Source organism: Chelonoidis abingdonii, chromosome 1 (assembly GCF_003597395.2).
Source record: "Chelonoidis abingdonii isolate Lonesome George chromosome 1, CheloAbing_2.0, whole genome shotgun sequence".
Taxonomy (NCBI): domain Eukaryota; kingdom Metazoa; phylum Chordata; order Testudines; family Testudinidae; genus Chelonoidis; species Chelonoidis abingdonii.
Genome location: NC_133769.1, coordinates 1,168,139 through 1,188,476, shown reverse-complemented (window position 1 = coordinate 1,188,476; position 20,338 = coordinate 1,168,139). Strand labels below are relative to the sequence as shown.

General features: G+C 49.7%; 1 protein-coding gene across 5 annotated transcripts in view; it reads right to left on the bottom strand.

The window, feature by feature from the left end:
- The window catches only part of STRIP2 (striatin interacting protein 2), a 107,247-nt gene that overhangs the window by 63,944 nt on the left and 22,965 nt on the right, over positions 1-20,338 (bottom strand). For 4 of the 5 annotated variants that reach the window (XR_012655461.1, XM_032780933.2, XM_032780934.2 and 1 more), the window contains exons 8-18: positions 20,085-20,212; positions 17,718-17,903; positions 16,903-17,126; positions 14,974-15,039; positions 13,763-13,826; positions 12,321-12,392; positions 11,576-11,650; positions 8,680-8,777; positions 7,849-7,975; positions 4,219-4,319; positions 1,987-2,053 (exon numbers count right to left, since the gene is read on the bottom strand). Coding sequence is in view for 4 of the 5 variants with exons in the window: in XM_032780933.2 (XP_032636824.1) it covers positions 1,987-2,053; positions 4,219-4,319; positions 7,849-7,975; positions 8,680-8,777; positions 11,576-11,650; positions 12,321-12,392; positions 13,763-13,826; positions 14,974-15,039; positions 16,903-17,126; positions 17,718-17,903; positions 20,085-20,212 (1,208 nt within the window). In the remaining variant the exon portion in view is untranslated. The remainder of the gene's footprint in view (positions 1-1,986; positions 2,054-4,218; positions 4,320-7,848; positions 7,976-8,679; positions 8,778-11,575; positions 11,651-12,320; positions 12,393-13,762; positions 13,827-14,973; positions 15,040-16,902; positions 17,127-17,717; positions 17,904-20,084; positions 20,213-20,338) is intronic. The other variant, XM_075063568.1, reaches the window with a different exon arrangement.

Here is a 20,338-nt window from a genome sequence, read left to right as displayed (position 1 = left end):
TGAGCTGCTTCATTTCTCCCACCTCCCAGGCTTGCGGCGCCAATCAGCTTAGGCGCCGCAAGCCCGGGAGGCGGGAGAAGTGAAGCAGCCATGGCGTGCTCGGGGAGGAAGCAGGGCAGGGGTGAGCTGGGGCGTGAAGTTCCCCTGCGTGCTGCCCTCCCCCTTACTTGCTGCAGGCAGTCCTTCCCGCGCTCCCCTGCCCCAACTGCCTCTGCCTAAATGCTGGTGGCGATCGGCGCAGCCAAAGATCCAGCCGCCGCAGTCGCTACCAAAGAAAATGGCGCCCCCCAAATCCTAGCGCCCTAGGTGACTGCCTAGGTCACCTGAATAGTTGCACTGGCCCTGGCTCCCAGGTGAATCACTGGATGGGTAAGGGCTTGGAAGACAGACAATTAGGGCCCTACCTTAGTCAGAGTTAATTCTGGTCAATTTCATGGCCAGAGGGTTTTAAAATTGGTTAATTTCATGATTTCAGCTGTTTACATCTGAAATTTCATGGTGTTGTAACTGTGGGGGTCCTGACCCACAATGGGATCATGGGTGGGGGTTGCAAAGTTGTTGTAGGGAGGATCCCAAGATTGAGACCCTCACTTCTGTGCAGGCTCTGAGCTTCCTGCAGTTAGAGGCGGTTACCGGGGGTGGAAGTGGGTAGGATCTCCCCCGTGCTGCTGGGAGTGCCCTGGTCAGGGGCTACTAGACCAGACCAGATTAAGGCAGGCCCCCCCCCCCACCCCCAGCCAATTGAGGGCCCCCTGGAAAAATGGGTGCCCCAGCAGAAGCTGCAGGGTAGAAGCCCTGACCAGTTCACCGAGTCCCAGCAGGAGCCCTGGGGAAGAAACCCCAAGGCCCTGAGTCCAGGATGCCCTGAGCCCCAATTGGAGTGGTGGGGGTGCCCTGAGCTCTGGCTGGAACAGCAGGGGGCAGAAGCCCTGAGCCTGGGCTGCCCCAGGCCAGCTGGAGGAAGGGGGTGCGGAAGCCCCAAGCCCTGGCTGTCCCTAGCTCCGGCTGGAAGCCAGGGCAAAGAAGCCCAGAGGCTGGGCTGCCTTGGCTGGGGAGGAAGGGGGCAGCACCTCTGAGCCCAGGCTGTCCCAGCTGCAGCCACTGGGAGCAGAAGCCCCCAGCCCAGCAGGAAACCCCGAGCTCAGAACCCAGAGCTGCGGCAGGAGTCATGTAGGGAGGACAGCATGGAGGGAGTTGGAGGGTGTACCACCCTCATTTCTGCGCCGCCTCTGGGGGCGAGTCTGATCTCAAGAGCAGCCATGCACGGGAAGGACAACTTCTGTCCCTCTCCAGCGTCTCCAGACTAGCAGTTAGGAGCCCCAGGCTCCCACCAGCAGGGGAGATCAGATTTCACAGGGAAGGACTGATTTCATGGTCCATGACATGTTTTTCACAGCCATGGGCCCTACAGATAATGTAGAGAACACTAGTCTGGACTGGCCTCTGGCTTATAAGAGATGGGTTGAGTCAGAGACAGAGTCCTTCCCCATCTCCTCACTTCCAGAAAGTACCCAACTCCCCTCACTGTCCAGTCAAAACCTCCCTGCTTCTGCCTGATCCAACCGTCCTCTCTGGGTTCCCAGGGTTACAACATAAAACGCGGGGTCTTAACTGCTCTTCAGAGTCCCTTTAAAATGACTGTGGTTGTGAACCTGCCATTACGATGCGTCATCTCCAGTCCACGTGTGTCTGACCTGGACACAGCAGCTTGTGCTTAATAGCAACCAGATATTGACAACTTCTGGTTAATAGCGACATTTTGCCAGGAATCCATCCTGTCCCATTGCCTGTCATGTTAATGGGACTCCAAGGTTTGCCATGGCATGCTGCTTAGTGACCTGTTTTTGAAGAAAAGCCCCAGGTCTGCAAGGCGTCAGCCAGAGAAGGAAGTGCTGGGACGTGGCTGCAGCTGGCAGGGAGCCCGTCCTAAGCTCTTCCTTCTGGGGCTGCAAAATCTGTTACAAGGGTTATTGACATTCTCCTTACCAGGCTTTCGGCAGTGAGCTCAGGCAGCTCATGGACTGTGCAGTGTGGATAATCCAGGACAGAGATGCTGTGGGAGACAGGGAAGGGGGAAAAGCGTCATTCATGAAGCAGTGGATCAGTATTCAAGGAGCTGTTCTAAAACGGTCTACGTTACTCTTCCCAATCAGCCATTACGATCTCCATCCCCAGCACATGCATCCAACGAAGTGGGTATTGACCCACGAAAGCTCATGCTCCAATAAGTCTGTTAGTCTATAAGATGCCACAGGACTCTTTGCTGCCATCCCTAGCACACTGCATCCACTACATCCTGCAGATTGGAAGGAGGTTAAGACTCAATGGTCCGTGCGATCCCTTCTAACCCTATGATTCTAGGATTCTTCACTACAGTGACTGCAGCTGGCACAGGCAGAACTGCGCAGCTGTGACTCCCCCACAGCCCACGCACCAAGTTGTTGGGTGCTGCTAGGAAGTCACTTGCTTTCCAAGTAGGTCACGATTTCTCAAAAGGTTTTCTTAGCGTGAGCCATGCTGAACAGCCTGTTGTGGGGATGTACCTGCCTTTTGCATCTCTGATTGACAGACTACCTCCCATCCTACTTCCAAACTCGTGACACCTTTGTCTCTCTGCTCAACAGAACTTGTCAATTTCTTATTGCTCTAAAGTACATCCTGAGTGCAGTTACTAAAGACTCGTAATTTGGATCCATTAAGCCAAGACAGATTAGCTATTTATATATTTAAAAAAACCCTAGGTTAAAATAATAAGAGCTCTGACTCACAAACTGAAAGCGGCAAGGAAATACAGAGTGACAGCTGCAAACCTCTCTACCACCCCTTCAGGCTCTCATGCCTTAATATAAGTAGCCAATAAAGAAGAATAAATACACCTGGTCCCCCATCCCAAGACATGCACACACCTAAAATAGCTGTAGCTCTTGTGCTCTTTCCTATCCCTTCAACTTTTAAATCAATCCACAGGGAACCTTTAAACAACAAACTGACTTGCTGTACTGATTTCCGAGTCAGTGCCCATTCAGCATAAAATCCCAAGATCAGCCAGACTTCACATAACGTGCCTGTTACAGTAAGACCACGTAGAGAACTTCCACCTGCTCCCCAAAGATTGTACCCTGTTTCTATGCATGTTCAGAAACTGCTGCCCCACATTATTAACTTGCTCATTTACTTACCTGAATGAAGTTTTAGACTGTCAGGTAGTGTAGGCTCAAAGCTCAAAAGTTTTTGGGGAATCTTATAAAAGCTATTATGAATAGTAACATTCTCAGGAAAAGCAAAACTGTTTGGATTTAAGCTTCCACGCACTTGTGTGACTATAACTAACAGAGGAAAATTTGATTTTTTAACAGCTCCGGAGTGAACATCATGTTTATTGTGTTTCACCCCCAATTTCTGCCCAGTCAAAAGAACTGGGTCCAAATGGAAACGCAGCACCTTTTAATGACAAGAGAATAAACGTGCTCTGCACAAACAGCTGTTTTCCATCTTTAACCTTCTCAGATTAGAAGGGGACAACAAATCCATTTCCTTTCCCTCTGTGTATACAAACTTACAGCACAAGACAGAGATTAGTCCATATAGCCAATCGAAGACCTATATGAAATGCTGTTATAGCTCATTGTTCTCTCATCAATAGTGTGAGTGGAACTGCACTTCGGGTGTGCTCAAATACCAAGTCCTCCAGTAAACAAACTTCCAGCTGTCCCATATCCAGAAACTAACCAGAGAGCAATGGAGACAGAACTGTGCTTCTCTGGAAGGAACTTATGCATGTGTAGCCTTCTTCCTCTGTTCTCCACATAAGTGTAGGTGTGTGTGTGCACACGAGGTGGTGTGTGCGCGTGCACATCCTGACATGGGATATATAGATTTAATTAACAAGTCCAATATCTCGAATCACAGAGTAAAACACAGGCCCTCCTATTTCAAGGCACTGATAATAAGCAGCAATGGAATGAAGTGACACTTCTCTGACTATTTAAAACCAGCTGGTCAGAGTCCAGAGAGCTGAGTGATAGACACAGGAGGTGGGAAAGCCCCAGGAGATTCTGTCTGCCCCATGCCTCTAACCTGCACAGGATCGTTTCCATCTAGAACTCTGTCCTGCCTAGAATATGCTGCTTTGGTGACCCCAAGGGGAAGATCTCCTCCACACACACGCAGCCCCTACAAAGCACGGGAGGAAAAGGAACTGCTGCAAAGGAGCTGTACCTGTTTTTGGCAGTGATGTAGGACATGATATTCTGGTTGAAGAACTTCAGGATCAGTGGGATGCAGTTGGCAAACACCAAGTGCTGAGACACGTACTCAAACTGCAGAAAAGAGGTGAACGCACACTGTCAGGCAGTGCAGGTAAAATAAATAAATAAATAAATAAAAATCATCAAACAAAAGCCACATTTCCCGATCCAATTAAAAACCTTCCTCCATGGATTCACTGCAGCTGGCCTCACGGACCTTCTCTCCCTTGGCTCCTTCCCATATGCCCTGCGCCTGTCTCCTGTACATTTCTCCCCACAACCCTACAATTGCTGGAGCGGGAGGGATCTCATTTGCAGCTCCTGTTCTTTGGAACAGCCTCCTTCTCTCTCTGCCAAATGGTCTCTCCAGCCCTCTCCAAGTTTCAACTAAAAACCAATCCCCCTCACCTTTGTACATGCATCTTCAGTTCTCTCCCTCTGTTAATATTTAATTCTAGAGGCTTTGGAAATATGGTTCCAATGGCTACAACCTAAAGCACAACTGATCTGTATATAGATTGCCACAAATAGAGGCATTTCTCTTCTAACCCCAATTACCCAGCAAACTCCCACTAAAAGGAATGGTTTCTTCCTTTATTTTTACACAGCACAGCACAAGCTGTTGGTGCTCAATGACTTCAGACAGTGGTGATTCGTACACAATTAATACTTAGCTATTTTCTGCCTAGGTATTTGGTGTTTAGGCACCAGAAGCCAGTCTCTTCCCATTGGAGCATCTTGAACCACTTACAAAACATTAATGAATGAAGCCTCGTGTTTCTCTCTTCCCTGACTGCATTTTACGAAGACAGGCATTAAGGGCTTGTCTACATGGGGAGATATTCCAAAATAGCCACTGCTGGTTAACTCTGTGTGTGGACATGCTTATTCCAAATTAGCGTAAAACACTTTGGAAGTGGATTGAACTAATTTGGAACAAGGCCAGAACAAGAGCATCCACATATTGAATTGATCAGAAAGAGCTAATCTGCTTCCAGTTCACACTCTATTATAGTCCAGATTAATTTCCAGGTGTAGACAAGCCCTAAGGCACACGGGGGTGACTGGCCCAGGGTCACACAGCAAGCCAAACTCAGAGTCAAACCAAGGCCAAGGTGTTTGGACTCCTGGTCCCAAATTCCTAATACAGAGTCTGGGAGCTGACACAGAAGTACTGTAAGACTGGCCCACAGGAGTCCTGTTAAGCTGGTCTCAGCTAATAGCTTAACCACGCGGAGTTCCCTTTTTTGCTCACTAAGCAGAATCGTTGGTCCCTCTTTGGGTACGTCTACACTGCAGCTGGGAGTGAGCCACGCACTAACTCAGGCAGAGCTAGTGTGCTAAAAATAGCAGTGTGGGCGTCAGAGCACAGGGAGCAGCTCGGGCTCACGGCCCAAGTCCAGGCCTGCCTGAGCCCCTGGGTCTGCCCTGGGGGCCTAGCCCCAGATGCACGGATCTGTTTAGCCCACCAGTGAAAGCAGAGCCAGCTCGTGTCAGTCTGCCCAGGCTGGGAGGTATGTGCCCTCACAATCTGCCAACAGAACCACGGGGGAGGTACACAGAGAAGGCACTGGAAACAGGAGTGGCGGAAGCGCCCTAAAGTGGGGGGGCACAGGGGCCCGAACCGTGGCCCCGCGCCGTTACTCCGCCGAGGCCCTGCCCTCACCCCTCCCCCCAAGACCCCATCCCTGCACTGCCTCTTCCCCCAAGGCCCTGCTCCCCTGCCGCCTCTTCCTCCAAGACCTCACCTGCTCCTCTCCACCCACTCCCCTGTCGCTCGCTCTTACAGCTGGTGAAAAGTGGGAGGGCATGACCCTCTGTCCCCCCCGGCTGGGAGTCTCCATTGATTAGCCAAGTCCCCTCTGACTTTTGGCCAACCGCTGGCCAGCCCAGCACACTAGTGGTCTGACAGCCCCATGTTTCCCAGAACTAGGTGGCATTAGGGAGACCAGATGTCCTGATTTTATGGGGTCAGGTATCAAAGGGGTAGCCATGTTAGTCTGGATCTGTAAAAGCAGCAAAGAATCCTGTGGCACCTTATAGACTAACAGACGTTTTGGAGCATGAGCTTTCGTGGGTGAATACCCACTTCGTCAGATGCATGTAGTGGAAATTTCCAGGGGCAGGTATATATATGCAAGCAAGCTAGAGATAATTAGTTGGGGATAGTCCTTGCTGTTGAGCAGGTAGGTTGGGCTAGATGACTTCCTGGAGTTCCTTCGACCCCTGATATTCAGGATGCCAGCAAGGTAAAGTGCAAAGATTTTTCACACTGCTATCTGCATCTATTGTGACATAGCTGTCGGCAGGATTCACAGAGGACAACTCATTGGCAGACCCCTGGGTGAACAAAGCACCTGGCCAGAACATCATGGTACCAGTAACCTTCAGAGAAGTCTGTATTGCCACGCACAGCTGGCCCAACATTCTCCAAACACGAAGAGTCTCACGAAACGTGGAAGCCACAACGAAAATCTGGTTTGCTCTGCTTGAAATGTAGTTTATTGACCTGGCAGTCTTAGCTTAGAATACCAGTGGGATCTGCATGGGAGGTTCCTGCTTTTCTTTGCTCTGTTTCCGCACAGCGTGTGACTATGCAAAAGGACTTGAATGTTCGACCAGGGCGTAAACAACCAAGCAGGTATCAGAACTAGGAGCCCATGTTCTTCGAACTACCTGTGGATCATAAGCTTTGCACTTTACCTTGCTGGCATCCTGAATATCAGGGGTCGAAGGAACTCCAGGAAGTCATCTAGCCCAACCTACCTGCTCAACAGCAAGGACTATCCCCAACTAAGGCTTTGTCAAGCCTGACCTTAAAAACCTCTAAGGAAGGAGATTCCACCACCTCCCTAGGTAACCCATTCCAGTGCTTCACCATCCTCCTAGTGAAATAGTGTTTCCTAATATCCAACCTAAACCTCCCCTACTGCAACTTGAGACCATTACTCATGCACTCTCATGCCACAATAAAGGGGGAAAATGAGAGAACGCCCTCCAGTGCTGAGGGTAGCAAGAAGCAAACACATCAGGGGTCATGAGGGTCCCATTGCAGCTGGAGATCATAAAATGTAGCGTATGAATGTCAAATGGGCATTTGGCACGCAAAGTGGCTGCAGTACTGGGCCAAGGATACAGCCCAATGTAGTGTTTAGTCAGCCATTGTTAATAAGGGAACCTCTTAGCATGGTCACAACACCGTTTGATCAGGTTTAGACTCAGGTTGAATCAAACTGTTAGGACGCAAAGGCGAAAGTCTCTAACTCTTTAGATTCCCTAACTACCTGTAGTTTAGACAAGGCCTCAGCGGGGTTTGGCTAGTCCTCATCCCCTTCCCACTCGTGGCAAGGGGGAAGAAAAAAGTCTTCCCTTCAGGCTGAACACGGGTGTAGCCAAGTTTCGGCCACTGTGAAATAGTCATGCGGAGGTTTACAAGGGGACTGAAGACACAACCTTGCGGAAGTGACCTGCAGGGGATACGACCTGGGGCTAAAGGTCACCGCTGAGGTAGACCAGGCTGCAGCTGCTCTCCAGGCAAGGTGCCGAGGGGATCTCTCTCAGGAAACACTACCCTGAACGCATCTGCCTTCTCAAAGCTCACCTGGTAGATGTGGTTCAGTTTGAAATGCTTCAGCAGCAGCAGCAGCGAGGCTGAAATGCTCTTCACGATGATCTCTTTGTGTCTGTTCACATCGACCCCCAATTTCATGCTCTGAAGAACCGTGATGCTGGTGCGGAAGGAGAAAGGGAGGGATGGATCCATGTACAAGGAGCATTACCGGGATGGGATTTTTGTTCTGACTGGTTTCTATTCATCTGCACGAGCTCTATATAAAGGGGATTCTTCACTGAACCAGCCACCCAGACAGGACCCTGCGCTTATCCCTGGGTCTCCTGCTCCCAACTCGTCCTGCCTAGGGGCACCATAGTGGGTCACAGAAGGGACTAATTACACTGCACAAGGAGAGTTTGGGGTGGAGCTTGTTGCAGGAGTTGAAATAGAATGAAAAGAGCTCTCCCACAACAGTAAAGCTTTACTCCTTGTACTGGTTGGTTTAATTTTGACATCTGGCCATTAGAACCTTTTCTTTTCTGCTGCATTCTGGCCACAAGAGCTCTACTGAGACAGCTGAACAAGCCTGGGTCACTCCAGGGAGAGAACAACTGGGGTCACGGCCATTCACGTTAACAGAGCATGAGGACTGGTCTGGTACAGCCTGCCACTCTGAAAGGCTCACGGGTCCAGGAAAAACCATTCACTCACATGGATCCTTTTTTCCCCATGGAAACAGAAACCTGCATCTCCAAAGGGACACGTGGATTCTGCCATCCCAGAAACGGGAAATCGCTGCATTACCCACATCAGCCGGGAGACCGCGCTGCTGCTGAAACAGCCAGCACTCAGCTGCCTGTCACCCACCCACGCACTTACGGCATCTCCTCGGGCAACACGTCCGCCAGGATGTTGATGGAGTCGGTCTTGGCTTTGGAAGTGGGCGCTGCAGCCAGGAGAATCTTCAGCAAAGCAATCTGCAGAGGGAGAGGAATTCCCCCAGCCCCCAAATACATTTAGAACAAGCAGGCAATAGAGGCCTGTGTACGAACAACACGGGGCGGAGGAGGGAACCCATTTTCGCTCGGGTGACAGAGCTGCAGCCTGGAGCCAGCATTGGTCCCAGGTTACGTGCAGGACACACGCTGAGATACTCATGAAACTAATGGGAGAAGCGAAGCCTATAGCAGAGCTGTAAGTAGATGTCCCACAAGGTGGGCAGTTTGGCTCTGGGAATTGGGAGTGGCATACTAACCCTTTCACCGTTGGGTTGCCTGTTCAAACTCAGCCAGGTAGTGACTCATAGTGGTCACCAAGCGGTTTGCTGGCCCATCTGAAGCAAGCTGGTGGTTTGGAGTTCAGTTCCTAGCAAGACAGGGGTCCCCATCACAGACCCAACACCACACTGGCACTAACTGGAAGGGACCTCGAGAGGTCATCTAGTCCAGTCCCCTGCACTCATGGCAGGAATAAGTATTACCTAGACCATCCCTGACAGATGTTTGTCTAACCTGCTCTTGAAAATCTCCAATGACGGACATTCCACAACCTCCCTAGGCAATTTATCCCAGTAATTAACCATCCTGACAGTTAGGAAGTTTTTCCTAAGGTCCAACCTAAATCCTCCCTTGCTGCAATTTAAGCCCATTGCTTCTTGTCCTATTCTCAGAGGTTAAGAAAAACAATTCTTCTCCCTTCTCCTTCTAACAACTTTTCATGTACTTGAAAACTTATGTCCCCTCTTCTCCAGACTAAACAAACCCAATTTTTTCCATCTTCACTCATAAGTCATGTTTTCTAGCCCTTTAATCATTTTGGTTCTTCAATTTGTCCACATCTTTCCTGAAACGTGGGGCCCAGAACGGGACACAATACTCTAGTTGAGGCCATATCAAGTGCAGAGTAGAGCGGAAGAATGATTTCTCGTGTCTTGCTTACAACACCCCTGCCAATACATCCCAGAATGAGGTTTGCTTTCTTTGCACCAGCGTTACACTGTTGACTCATATTTAGCTTGTGATCCACTATAACCCCCAGATCCCTTTCTGCAGTACTCCTTCCTAGGCAGTCATTCCCCATTTTGTATGTGTGCAACTGATTGTTCCTTCCTAAGTGGAGGACTTTGCATTTGTCCTTATTGAATTTATTCCAATTACTTCAGACCACTTCTCCAATTTGCCCAGAACATTTTGAATTTTAATCCTATCTTCCAAAACCCTTGCAACCCCTCCCAGCTTCATATTGCCAGCAAAGTGTCATAAACAGATAGCTAAGGGTTAATGTCTATTTCACCTGCAAAGGGGTAACCAAACACCTGACCAGAGGACCAATCAGAAAACCGGATTTTTAAAAGCTCAGGGAGGGAATGTTTGGGTGTGTGTCCCTTTGTGTGTGTCTTTTGTCTGTCTCTCAGCTATGAGAGGGATCTTTCTATCTTCAAGCTTCTAATCTTCAGTTTCAAGTTGTGAGTACAAAAGGTAGAAAAAGACAGTAAGTTTTATTGGTTTTTTTTGTATTTACATGTGTGTAGTTGCTGGAATGTTTAAATTGTATCTCTTTTTGAATAAGCTGTTTATTCGTTTTTTATTTTTTCTTTTAAGCAAATAGCCCTGTGTATTGTCACCGTTGATCAGAGATCCATGTTCACGTGTTTTTCTTTCTTTTTTAAAACCTGTTTGAGTTTTTCTCTGGTTACCCAGGCTGGAGGAAACGAAGGGAGGGGGAAATCTCTTTGGTGGTTAGCTGGACTAGGTTTGAAGCTCATAGCCTCAGGGGAAGAGAGGGGGAAGGTAAATTGCCCTCTGCTGTTTTGCATTCAGGAGTTTAAGTAACAGTATCGTCCAGGATACCCCAGGGAGGGGAAGCTGGGGATGAGATAACGAGGGGACAAGGGGAGGAGGTTGTTTTCCCTTTGGTGTAAGGCTCAGGGCTTCTGAGTCTTGGGGTCCCCCAGAGAAGGTTTTGGGAGACCAGAGAGGGAGCCAAGCCCTGGAAATCACTTGGCTGGTGGCAGCAATATCAGATCTAAGCTGGTAATTAAGCTTAGAGGGTTCATATAGGCACCCAGATTTTTGGACGGTAAGGTCCAGATTTGGGAATTATGCTTATGATACCCTTGCAACCCCTCCCAGCTTCATATTGCCAGCAAACATTATAAGTGTACTCTGTCTGCCATTATCTAAATCACTGAAGAAGATATTAAACAGAACCGCACCCAGAACTGACCCCTGCACAGGGTGACCAGATGTCCCGATTTTACAGGGACGGTCCCAATTTTTGTGTCTTTTTCTTATATAGGCTCCTATTATCCCCCACCCCCTGTCCTGATTTTTCACATTTGCTGTCTGGTCACCCTACCTCTGTGAGACCCCGCTCAATATGCCCTTCTAGCTTGACTGTGAACCACTGATAATTACTCTCTGGGCACGATTTTCCAACCAGTTCTGCACCCACCTTATAGAAGCTCCATCTAGGCTGTATTTCCCTAGTTTGTTTATGAGAAGATCATGCGAGACAGCATCAAAAGCCTTTCTAAAGTTAAGATCTACCACATCTACTGCCTCCCCCCACCCACAAGGCTTGTTATCCTGTGATAGTCTCAGCAGAGAGAACAAGGGTTGGGTGGGCTAATGAAGCTGAACTCCCTCTTATCCCTGCAGATCGCTCCACCATGTCAGGGCTGAACCATAGTCAGAAGGAAGCCTGCACTAATGATCTGAGTCTCCAGGTGTTCAGTCCAGCACCAGCGGTAAGCTCTCGAAAAATACAGACTTACCATATACTGGGGGAGGTTGTATAACATTGCCCGATAAAGCATCTCACAGGGGGTCTCCTGAACTTCCTCCTCCCCCTGGCAGGCAGACAGATACGGAAGGAAAAAACAGAGCTGTCACTCAATCACTGAGGTATGTCAGAGACATCCCCCTACCCCCACCCCAGCTCGAGGTGGAGCAGCACCACATCTGTATCAGGACGCTGCCTGGCTTTTCAGCACTGCTGCTGGGACAAGTACAACCTGGATCCAAGCCCAAGAATGCTGCTGCCTTAGGAAAGAGGAGGCCAATGCATGTCCTAAGATTCAAAGCAAACCTATGGCATTTGATGACACAGTTGTTATCTTTAAAGCAAACATGTAGCCTCCAATGACTACAAGTACCAGCATGCAATGCTCCACGCTGTACGATCCACCCACTCAGCTCAAGGTGGAGCAATGCATTTTGGGACCTGTAGTCCTTGCAGTCTGTACCTGTGTATCAACGCTGGTACCTGTTTCAGAAAGAGGTTGCTCTGTTCTGTTACATGTAACTTAGACGCAGCTCGCCGGGTCCCAGCAAATGGAGAGCAAGGTGCCACTTTCTATACTCAACCTATTTCCATTCTACGTGGGTATCTCCACTGAAGCCCTCCGTGGACATACACAGAACAATCGGCATGCCATGGTAACTCTCTACAATGACACACTCCTTCGACGCTGCTCCTTCAGACACACAGTCCAGCTATGCAGGGTACTGGTTCCTTACCAGTGACATGGGACACTTCTCCAGCTCCTCTTCATTTTTGATCTGAACATCTGAGATAGAGACATACTTGTGCTGGAGAAACAAACCAGAGAGGCAGAGTAACACCAGGACTGAAAGGGAAGGAACACGCTGGGCAATGAAAAACGGGCTGATCTCCCTCTCCTGTTCAGATAGAGTAGGGTGAGATTTACAGATCCCACCAGAAAAGATCTTCACAGAGGTGTGAGAATTCATCCCCACATGGGATACTCCTCTGGCTGTGATGTGCTTTACAAACTACCCATGCAGAAATCACTTCAACTAGTACTGAAATGCAGCATCCTCTGGAGCACATCCCAGCAAGGGCTTAACAGTGCACCACAACATCGGTGAAGGAATAGAGACAAAGTCTGCTGCACCATCCAAATGCAACTGCAGGGCGAGCTTAGTTTGGCCAACACCAGGGTTAACGACCCTAATGCTTGGAAAAGATTCCAGGGCAGATTTAATGACTGCAAATGGTACAGCCTCTGACTTCATCACTTATTTATATTGCAAGAGCAGCCAGAGGCCCCAGTCAGGTACAGACTGTTAACAGACTCAGAGGGCCGATTGAAAAAGGGGTGGGTGGGGAGAGTATCCTTCTCTTTAGTTTCTTGTATCTGGTCTTCAGCCAGCAATATGGACTGGGGCACAGGCGCTAACTTATTTTTCCCGGTGAGTGCTGCAACCCTGTTCCACCCTAAGGCCCCACCCCACCACTTCTTACCATGCTCTGCCTCCACTCCCCCGCTTCCCCCATGCTCTACCCCCTCTCCCAAGGCCCCACCCACACTACACCTCTACCCGCCCATGCTCCACCCCTCCCCAAGGTCTCCTGCCCACCCACCACTTGCTGCTCTCTCCCCTCCCGCAAGCACCTCCTGCCAGCTGCCAAACAGCTGATCTGGTGGCCCCACCTAAACAGCTGCAGCTAGCGAGTGCTGAGCAACCCCTGTTTTTTTTCCAGGGGTGCTTGAACGGGGGTATAAGTACAGGGCGCGGGGGTGGGTTCAGGAGTAATGTGAACTCTACTGGGGAAGCAATTCTAGCCACACAGGATGGGTTAGCGGTCCAAGGTGAGAATACTTAAACTCCCTAGTGCAATCAAGTTCAAATACCTCCCACAGGGTTGACTCAGTCTGTCAGCCTCCCAAGGCAGGTAGATATAGCTGCAAAGTTTGCATGCACGAGACGCTAAGCCAGACTTCCCACCTACTCTGCGTGTGCACGGACCTTCTCTTTTGCATTGGTGATCCTGGCCAAAGATTTCCCACCCCAGAGGTAGCTGCATCTCAGTGCTGCCGGGTGTAAGAGCCAGTGGCATTCTAGCAATTCAAGACATCAGACAAGCCATCCCCTATATCAAGGTCCCACAGACCAGAACAACTGTAGATGTTTAAGGCACAGAGCCACTGCATTACCTGCTTTAGAGTCTTCACGCTTTCATGGATGGGCCGGGGCAACCCTACTAAGGTATCCGTGTCCCTGCGGGAGTGGAAGAAAGAAGATCGATACAAGCCCGAAATGGAGATCTGGAATGGACACTTTCCCTTTCGGATTTAGACCAGAAGTAAGACAGGCAGTTTGCTATCAGATGAACGAAACCCAGATGTCCCAGGAACTCAATGTCTAAATGCCACGAACACCCACCCCTTTTCCCTCCTTCTCCACACTGCCGAAGGGGCTGATGCTCCTAGGACATGCGACAAAAGGCACAAGGTGAAATCCTGAACTCTGATACTCTGCCCTGCGACCACAGCTACTCAGAAAGGGAAGGTCGGCAGCCAGCGCTTTCCAGCTCTGCTCCAAAGGGCACAGGTTCATTCCTGACCCAGAGAGAAGAGCGCTCACTGAACCACCAAACATCCCTCCATGCAGTGTCTGGTTGCTCTCTGAAGGTCTCCCAGGCCATCCACGGCCTGCAAGATAAAACTAGCTCCCAGCAACACCAGGGATCAGTGCAGGACTTGTCAGCTCCCTCCCGCCTCCCCAGTCCCACTTTCACCCTGGACCAGCCTGAGCTCCAGCCGCCTTCATCGCCACACAGTGAACGCAGCCAGTATCAGCTGCGGGAGTTCGCAAGGTGGCCTCTTTCCTGGCAGACCTTCTGCGGCCACACCAGCAGCTTCCAGCCTCTTCCCACGCTGATGCCACAACGTACGCAGGTATTTTTCTGGACTAAGGAATCTGCACCAGCCACAACTCCCACTGCCCCTCCCGCTCCCTATGCTCCCACCTCCTGACTCTCCTCCCCCTCTCATCAAAAGGCAAATTTATAATGCAAACCATCAGATCTGTGGAATAAGACGACCCGGGCCAGCTATCACCCTGACCGCTTGGCATGCATGAAGCGTCTGGTTCTCCAGACTGGCTCTGTTTTTCATTAGACCATAAGCTCTTTGGAGCGAGCACTGTCCATTAGAACATGGTCTTACATTGCAACGTGGCCCTGATACAGACTGAGAATGGCCACGCAGCCTCCTAAGCATTCAGCATGCCAGCTGCCTCCCGAAAGCCGAGGGCTAGCACCTCCCAGCAGCCAACGAACATTGCAATGATAGCAGAGCAGGGGACAGACTGCTTGCTGGCAAAAGCCAAATCAACTCTATTCTCTCAGATGCCCAATACTCACTGTCCGAGGGTGAATCCAATGAATTTGTTCCTACTTGCCTCCAGGAAATGCTCAATGTCCTTCTGTCTGATAGAGCGGCAGGAGAAACAACCAGGGAGAGAGGGGAGAAACACACACGTCCTATCAGTATCACGTTTGCTTGGAAGCGAAACACCAGCCCCCCAGCATGTAACATCCAACCCTGCAGTATCGCTTAGTGGAGGCGTTACTGCCACCTGGCAAACAGCTGCACTGCTCCAGCCAACTAGCCGTCAGGAGCAATAGAAACAAGATGAGCTGGACTTATTCCAAACCTCTAGAGTCATTTAATACGTGGGTATAGTTGAGAGAGCGATTCTGTAAAACTAGCCCCTTCTTATTCAACCGCTCTGCTTCCTGCAGTCATCGGGGCCATCTGCAGTCCACCCCACTGGCCTTCCAGAGCACTACAGGTGTCGGCGAGCAAGTTGGTGCTGTTCCACCTTGTGCGTCCTTCCCTAGAACTGGTACCTTAACGCCATCAGGAAAATTTGTATGACCAGATGAAGCTGAGAGAGGCAAAACGAACCCAGCTGCATTCCATATTCTATAGGGAATTTGCAGCCAACTAAATAAAAGTCCCGTAACTTGCAGGGTCAGAGTATAACCAAGGGGCCCCGCAGCACTGCAGAGACAGAGACATCAGAGCTCCATGGGAAACAGGGTCTTGCCCATTGTAACAAGCAGTGCAGTGAACAGGACTGGCTGCAGCTTCATCTGTCCCAGCTGATCAACTTTAACCCTTGCACTGCTCCCAACCTAGAGAAGTACGTGACCTCCTGCGTTTTGAAGTCCAGGTCAAATCCTGCCTCTACCGAAGTCAATGGTCAATCTCACGGTGACTTCAGTGGGGCCAGGATCTCAGCCACGAAGCATAACACAACTCATGGATCAGTATCAGCACCAGTATCTTTACAGAAACTCATTTCCTCAAAGCCAAGTTCCCCTTACTGTTACTCACACCTTCTTGTCAACTGTTTGATATGGGCCACCCTTATTACCACTACAAAAGTGATTTTTCCTCCCTTGGTATCCTACTGTTAATTGAATTGTCTCGTTAGTCTGAGCCACCACTTGGTAAGGCAACTCCCATCTTTTATCTACTACGTATGTATACCTGCTACTGTTATTTTCTACTCCATGCATCTGATGAAGCGGGTTCTAGCCCACAAAAGCTTATGCTCAAATAAATTTGTTAGTCTCTAAGGTGCCACAAGGACTCTCGTTGTTTTAGTTGACACAGATTAACACGGCTACCCGTCTGAGCTCTAGAAAGAGGCATGTCCCCCACCTCTAAGGTGACCAGACAGCAAGTGTGAAAAATAGGGACGGGGGTGGGGGATAATAGAAACCTATGTAAAAAAAAAGACTCCAAAATTGGGAGTGTCCCTATAAAATTGGGACATCTAGTCTCCCTACCCACCCCAGACCTACAGTGGAGGTTCTCCGAGCTCCCAGATCAGAGTGAAGCCACTGGAGGACGCTCACCATCCAGGCAGGTAAAAGACTCACTACGTAACTGGCGAGAGCTGATTTAATTGAACAGCTCTCAAGACTAGTTCCCTAAAGCCACAACCAGGGAAGTACTCAGCTCTGGACTATCAATACTGGCTAGTAACGCTGACCTTCATCCCTGATCCATAAGAAGGACATAGAGTACTACAGAAGAACCAACCCAACTTCCTGCAAAACCTGGGATTTCCATGGTGGCCGGCCTCCCATCTCACTATGGACCTGATTTGATCTTACTTGGCTTGTAAAGTCTTGGGAGATCCCAGCCAAAGGTGGTATGAGACAGGCCACGTAGGGAAAACAGTGACGTCTTTTTAGGCAAGCATTCCACCCATGACTCATTGCAACATAAGGGGAGTTGCGGCAGGGGCGGGTGGCAATAAAATGAGATGGCTATACCTGACTTTGGGTGCCCATGGAAGCCCCTTGGGGAAGGACACCCGCTCAATGGGTGGGCGCTGAGCTGGCCCAGCCTGGATGATCGCATCCCGCTCTATCAGGTCCAGCTCCCCTTCAATCCCGCTGTCTACGTCATCATTTTCCTCTTCATCCACTCCTGCCTCATCATTCTTGAAAGGGTCCCTCTCATTATAGATGTCCAGGCTGTCTTGCTTCACCAGGGGCTATCACACGTGGAAACAGAGGAGAAATCAGTGGGGAGGAGGAAGGATTTTACAAAACCTCAGGCTCCACTTTCCTAGGGGTCAGGAAGCTGCATGGGCTGAATACTGAAGTTTCTCTTGAGAGAGGAAGTCCATCATTTGGCCTCGTCTCTTTATTTGGCATCTCAGCCTAGACGAAGTAACCTTCAAAATGGAGCCCCTAGCTGTTGGATTTGCTGCCCGCCCCAGAGGAAGCGCGGGAAGGTATCCTGCCCTCTTTGAATCCAATTATTTTCCTGCAAACTTTGGAACCGCTGAGCATAATGCATCAGCTGAACTGGAGGAGAGCCCCGGTTTGCAGTCAGTAGTTCAGTACGTCGTGCTTCGCTCCTCGTAGCTGGGGATCAGACGTCTGGGATGTGCTCTCCTTTTCTTAATAGGAAATCAAACATGCCATCTCCAGGACATGACTAGCAAACACCCCCACCCCGCTGGGAACCGAGCAAAGAGAAGGGCGCTACTGAAAGCAGCCTCTCCTGTCGGACGGAAGTTCCCTTATGGAAGAACGCCACGCCACGCACTGCCTCCCAAAGCGGCCTCGCTAGCTCTTACCCGCCTGCTCCGGTGCCCGCGTTTCGACGACTGCTGGTCCAGGAGTTCGATGGTGTAGGTGGGAGGGGATGCAGCCCGCATGCGGCGCATGACTTGGATGCTGTCCTCCGGGAGAGGTGGCAGGCCCAGCTCCTCCCGCTTCTTCGTTTTCATGGCCTGGAGGGCCTCAAATCCCCCCAGGGTGAACTGCGGGCCGGCAGATCAGGCGTAGAAGAGAAAGAAGGAAAAATGAGCTGTTCCTCACACTCCCCCAGAAACCAGCAGGGATGTTCTCAGCACAGCTCAGTCTGGCCTCTGAGGCCGCTTCCCACACTAGCGCAGCTACACTGTTATTTACACCTGCCCTGGCGTAAGGACGCCTACCTCCAGCGTGTGCGCAAACACAGGGGAATCACACCCCCAGCTCGCAGCCTAGACGTAGCATCAGCTCCTCTTGGGCTACCCTCAATAATTCTCTTCTCTCTTTGGGGTTTGCACCCCGCAAATACCTGGAGGCTTGTGCCCACCCTTAACTGTCGTGACTAGAGCTTCTCTCTCCTAGGAAGATCATCTAGGTGCAGCCATGCAAGATGAGGACTATTTCCTCCTGGCTCCAAGGCCAGAGCTCGCAGCAGGGCCTTTTTCATTTCCCTATCAAGCTGCAAATCCATCATCATCCCCAGTGATCTTCCAACACTGCTGGAGGAAACTCTCTGGCCAGTGTTATACAGCCCAGACTGGCTGATCTTAACGGTCCTTTCTGGGCCTAGAGAATCAAATATGAGCATTTCTGCTTCATAGGCTTTTTCCTCTCATTTAATTATGGGTGTTTCCAAATTACTTTCCCACGGACCTTTTTTCACATTATAAGAACATACATAAGAACGGCCGTACCGGGTCAGACCAAAGGTCCGTCCAGCCCAGTATCTGTCTACTAACAGTGGCCAATGCCAGGTGCCCCAGAGGGTGTGAACCTAACAGGCAATGATCAAGTGATCTCTCTCCTGCCATCCATCTCCAACCTCTGACAAACAGAGGCTAGGGACACCATTCCTTACCCACCCTGGCTAGTAGCCATTTATGGACTTAACCACCATGAATTTATCCAGTTCTCTTTTAAACACTGTTACAGTCCCAGCCTTCACAACCTCCTCAGGTAACGAGTTCCACAGGTTGACTGTGCGCTGCGTGAAGAAGAACTTCCTTTTATTTGTTTTAAACCTGCTGCCCATTAATTTCATTTGGTGATCCCTAGTTCTTGTATTATGGGAATAAGTAAATAACTTTTCCTTATCCACTTTCTCCACATCACTCATGATTTTATATGCACCTCTACCTCAATATAATGCTGCCCTCAGGACCCAAAAAATCTTATGTAAGTGAAACCGCGTTATAATGAACTTGCTTTTATAGCAAACTCCACCGGAGCGCGCAGCCCTTCCTCCAGGAGCTCTGCTTTACCGCGTTATATCCAAATTCGTGTTATATCCAGTCACGTTATATCAAGGTAGAGGTGTACCTCTATCATATCCCCCCTTAGTCTCCTCTTTTCCAAGCTGAAAAGTCCTAGCCTCTTTAATCTCTCCTCATGTGGGACCCGTTCCAAACCCCTAATCATTTTAGTTGCTCTTCTCTGAACCTTTTCTAGTGCCAGTATATCTTTTTTGACATTCAATTTCATGCTGTTATTTCTCATCCAGATTTCTAGATGCTGTGTTGCCTCCAGCCTCCCCAGAATTTCCATATCCTTTTGGGTAACACGTCACTTACTCCCTCTTCCAGATATTTATGGATGATATTTAATGAGCCTGGACCTAACACAAATCCCTGCGGTACCCCACTCCTACAATCTTCTCCAGCCCATATTTAACTCTCTCAAAAAATCTTGCATGTCTGATTCTCCAACCAGTTTGCATTTCAAATTGTCCCCAAGCCAAACTGAATTTTTCAAGTAAGATTTCCTGAGACGCTATGACAAATGCTTCGCTAAGCTCCAAATGTCACATCCGGTGCATCCCTTCATCCAGTGACTCCAGACAGCTTTATACTTTAAAAACTGCCAATGCAGCCTGTTGCTCATGGGGCTGTGGCGTGCTAGGCAAACACAGATTCTTCTCGCTCAGAAGTTTCTGTGTTACAAAAGCTGGTGGTGAAAGTAACTCAAACCAGGAGATCCCCTCGGAGCAGTGCAAGTTGCTTTCTCTTGTATCTTGTCTAGTGCCTTTTTCAATCTAGCATTAAATGCATTTTAAGTGACAATGAGACTTTGATGCTGGGACATCTACAAGGCTGAATTAATTAGCAAAAGGAGCCCAGGTGGCAGCCCCCCAATATACAAGTCCCTCCCCAATTCAGGAGTTTCTTGGAAAGCAAAAAGATCGAACTCACCAGAAGCACCTTCCACAGCAGGAGCAGGACCTTCTTCATGGGGAAGTGGGGTGCGTGCCCACTGCAGAACTTGGCCACCATGGTGAAGAGCAACAGAGCAAACGGTTCTTCGCTGTGCACAGGAAAACCTGCGAGAGAGGGGACCGAAACCAAACAAGCTTGGAATAAAGAGAAGCTCCCCCGTCCCCCACGCTCTTGCCACTGGAGCGACTTTATTAGCACGTCGTGCAGGTTCTGTCACGGACTCTATTCGC